General features: G+C 44.7%; 1 protein-coding gene across 1 annotated transcript in view; it reads left to right on the forward strand.

Annotated features, from left to right (window-relative positions):
- LOC113214837 (uncharacterized) overlaps positions 1-4,261 on the forward strand; it is a gene marked incomplete at its 3' end in the record, with an annotated part of 43,338 nt that overhangs the window by 14,132 nt on the left and 24,945 nt on the right. Inside the window, 2 exon segments of the mRNA XM_052267597.1 lie at positions 2,538-2,707; positions 3,284-3,426. Coding sequence (XP_052123557.1) covers positions 2,538-2,707; positions 3,284-3,426 — 313 coding nt within the window.

Raw genomic sequence — 4,261 nt, forward strand, 5'->3', positions numbered from 1 at the left:
ACATAGACGACGCTTATGCTAACTCACAAGTTCAAGTTCCACCCTGCTCCCCATCCCTACATACAATTCTCTCCATTTTTCAATAGTGAGGAAACATACTTTTTGCTCCAGGAATGGGGCCACCTAGGACGCTAGGCATACACCAAATGTAAAATGCCATATGCAGAAAAAGTTTCATTGAAGCCGAGGACAACTCTTTTGCCGTGAACTTTTCTGGCGAGAAGACTTTACCGCCATTTCAAACCCCAGAACCAGAACCCCCTTCCAGTATCGCGTACCACCACTAATGTCACATGACTGCATGGCTGGATTGCCTACCCACTGATTTGCAGGCTCTACATGCTCAAAACCAACAAGCAGGCCCACCCTTCCGCCAAACGGAGTTGCTAGCTCCACTTCGCTGCGCCGGCAACTCCGTTCGGCAGGGGCCGGGCCTGCTTGGCCTGCTTGTTACCCATTTCAGTCTCGCGATTTACCAAAGTGCATAATCAAATAAATAAATTGACCGGTAAATCACTTTGCACATTTGAGTAAACTAACGCGTCAGGTGGGGAACTGCGGCCCTAGAAATTTTGCTCCTTGGACATGACAAAAGACTGTAACGGGGCAACACCGTGACTACACCCCACCCTTCTGCTTTGCTTACAAAAAATTAACCCACGCAGTTTCTAGATTGTATACATACAAACAATATATTGTTTGTCAAACAGTCTTAAAACTTGACTTTTTGCCATTGTTTTCAAGATATCCACCTCTAGGGCCGAAACAGTGAAAGATACGGCAAATCCGAGGGTAGTTCCCGATTCATAATGTGTTTTCTTGGGGGGGGGGGTACTTCCTCTGACATTTTACGATTGGACGCCTCCTTGTTCGTCTTTATGTGCAACGTGGTCATTTTCACCGTATTTTCGTCGAAAAAAGCACTCTAGCGCCCTAACGGTGGAAGATAGAGGCAAACGGACGAAATTTTAGATCAAATGGTTCTACTTTCACGAGTTACCTGTTAGAGGACCATCAAAAAAAAAAAAAAATGATTTTCTTCTTTTTGGACCAACCCCTATTTCGTTGTTACCCCTTTCACCCCCACAGGGGTGGTTGCCAGGATTTGCACCAGGCGTTTCGTTGTCCAGGAGTGACCCCTAAGATACCCTGAAATTTGCAGACCTCTCGCTCATCTTCTTCCTTTTACACGGTCGACGGAAGGACACGAGAGCGGTTGCATAAGCCCGCTTTAATGCTTTTCTAAAAGCAGAAGGGCGGGCTAAAAACAACGTGCCCTAGCAAGCACATAACAAATTCCGTAAAGAACGAGCAGATAAATTATGTAGCAAATTCATTTGGCACACCTTGCAACTTGTTGACCCTGCCCGTAGCCCGACTTGGGTGTCAGCGCCACAGGCCTAGGTAGACGTATGCCAGGTGCGTCGCAGCGTAGCAGTGTTTCGTGAGATATCGCGTAGCCTGTTACACGAGACGTGGTCTAGCGTACATTTACCTAGTATAATATAACTAACGCATAACGCTACCGTCAAATTGTCTAATTCCGGACCAGCAGGGTAAATCCGGACACTACTTTTTTGCATTTTTACAGCAAATTACATAATGTATGCTCATAATTTAGATAGATACTTTTCCGGGAGGCTCTGGAGATTTAAATAGGTAGTAGTTTCAAATTTTAGAGCCGCCCAGAGTAGTTCAACTTGAATAATAGGACCCGACCAGTACACACGCTGTGAAGCGGTACTTCAATGCGTGTGCCGCATAGCACCAATGCTAAGCCACGGTCACAAGATACAGCTTTAACGTCACTACGCTGGAGTCGAAAATTTTTAATACCCTGCGGACTTTTGCGCGTGATATTGATCGTACGGTATTTCACTCGATCTCACACTTACAAATCTTAGTTAAAAAAGCACTAAATTTTCAATTTTGACAAAGTCCTGTGACGTTAAGATAGTTGTACACATTCTTATGGCGTATTTTGCGAAACCAATGTCCTTCTACTAAAATAGCTCTGACTTTTGCAGAAGTTGCTTAACTTCTGAAATGTACCAATTTTGCCTCGAAAATTTCAATATCACTCTGGTTCCGCAGTTACGGGTTAGGTTGGTGTGTACTGGCACGCAGCTGCAGTTCAGTATTGGCATATTGATCTGTTCTACTGCCATTTAATAGCAAAAATAGGGACTGTCCGGATTTGCCCCGGCCTCTGGTTTAAATCCGGTTTCAGAGGCTTGTGCAGGTGAACTGCCGCAAAGAAAATTTTCTCTCTAGACGGAAAATATGTATCTTGGCGCCTAGTTTCTAGAATCCGCTGGAATTTTTCATACCCCTACCGGTTTTAGAAATATTGAGGAAAAACGGTCAAATTTGTCCGGAATATGACACTTTGACGGTAATGCGTTACACGTTAATTTATATAACTAACGCTTAACGCCAATGCGTTAAGTTACGGGCCCCTGTGCAAGCTAGTCATTGAACATTATGAGCGCTTTACCTTACGTCCGAACAACGATTTAGAATTCGTCTTTTCACAGGAACAAGATGAACTGCCTTCCTGTAATACTTGTCGCTGCTTTAACGGTGGCAGAATCACAGTGTGCCATCTTATACGGACAAAACGAAGGTCCAGTGACACTTCCTAACGACCTACTGATCGGCGCAGGCGTGGCTGCTTTACAGGTTGAGGGGGCGTGGAATGAAGATGGTGAGTTGAAAACCCTTCAACAACGAACAGTTTTACTACTTATCTCCTTTGGTACTCCAAAAGTCTTACTAAAAAGCATGTAGATAAGTGCACTTCCGCAGCAAAGCCCATGTTGTGAAGGCTTCGAATCGATAAATGGTACCTGAAGTATCTGAGTGCATCCATAGTTTTCCAGTCCCCTATCAATTTACGGGTGTTAGGAGCCCTACCCGTGTAGTATGGGACGCCTTCCGTACCCAACTTGGTTCCTTTTTAAAATCACCACGAGAGCAGCCGCATTGCGTTGTGTAGACATGCGCGAACGGGTATCCAGAAAACGTCCGGAATTTTCAGTGTCAAAAAAAGGTACAAATATTTCCTCGACGGCCTTTAGTCCCTAACCCGACGGTTTTCGCTGTCGTCTTTTCGGACGAATGTTTATAAGCAGTGAATTTGATATTTCGCAAAAAGCAGATGTGTGTTTACAGAAGACTCGACGTGTCAATGGAAGGCGGATCTAAAGGCCGCTTTATCACGAAAATTGTTGTCATTATAAAACTCATCTCTGACGCGTTGTTTTGATTTGTCTGGGGTTAGGTAAAGCGGAAAGTAACATGGACCACTTGTTTCATCTTGGGCGGTTGTCCCCCATGGGCGCGACGGACCCGCACGCTCATGACGTAGCAGCAGATTCCTACCACCGTTACAAGGAGGACATCAAAATGGCAGCGGCCCTCAAGGTAACTACATGCTCAAATTGTCGAATCAAAGTGAAATGAGATAATTCTCCGAGCAGCAGCAAAGCCCACTCGCTAAGTGTGAATGAACAATCTCGCTCAGTGTAAAAATAATCATCTCATACTACTGGACTCGCAACGAACATTCCGTTATAGCATAATTCAGAAAAGGGGTACAGAAGAACCGGTTTCAGTTCGACCATGAAACTAAATGTAGGGTATGGAATCGTCCGGAAAATAATTACCGCTTACATCCGTTGATAACGTGACACAGTTGCTCCGTACCCTAGCAATGAGGTACGGAACAACCGTTTTGCTTTGACCGTTAAACACCCAGAGTAGATGCAATTTCGTTCCTAAAACTGGTCAAATTTTAGAACACACCTCGGAACACACACACAATTGCATCTGAGCTGGATGGATGTGCACAATAACGTGGCCGTTTATGGAATAAAATTAGTTATTTTCTTTGAGTCCAAAAGATCGTAAGACGTTTCATTATTAAAAATAAATGTTACTCTAGCCATAGCTTTTGTACATGTATTTTGTCCTCGACACTACTTGCCACTCCTCTCGCTCCTGCCTCTCTCGCAGGGCCCAAAAGGGTACCTATTCCAGAGCTGGTCGGATCTTCCAAGTGTTCTGGTGGTTCTACCACTTCAATCACAGCGAAGGCTTCACTAACTTCACGCCAATTCTTTCCCCTTGTACGGTGTATCCTACTGCTCGTTATTTGTGGTAGGATTAGAAAATGCCCCTTTGTCATTCAGCTGCAGGTTTACCGTTTCTCTTTGTCATGGCCACGGATACTGCCAAACGTCACTGCTTCGAAGCCAAA

Source organism: Frankliniella occidentalis, unplaced genomic scaffold (assembly GCF_000697945.3).
Source record: "Frankliniella occidentalis isolate FOCC.00 unplaced genomic scaffold, Focc_3.1 Scaffold55, whole genome shotgun sequence".
NCBI lineage: Eukaryota > Metazoa > Arthropoda > Insecta > Thysanoptera > Thripidae > Frankliniella > Frankliniella occidentalis.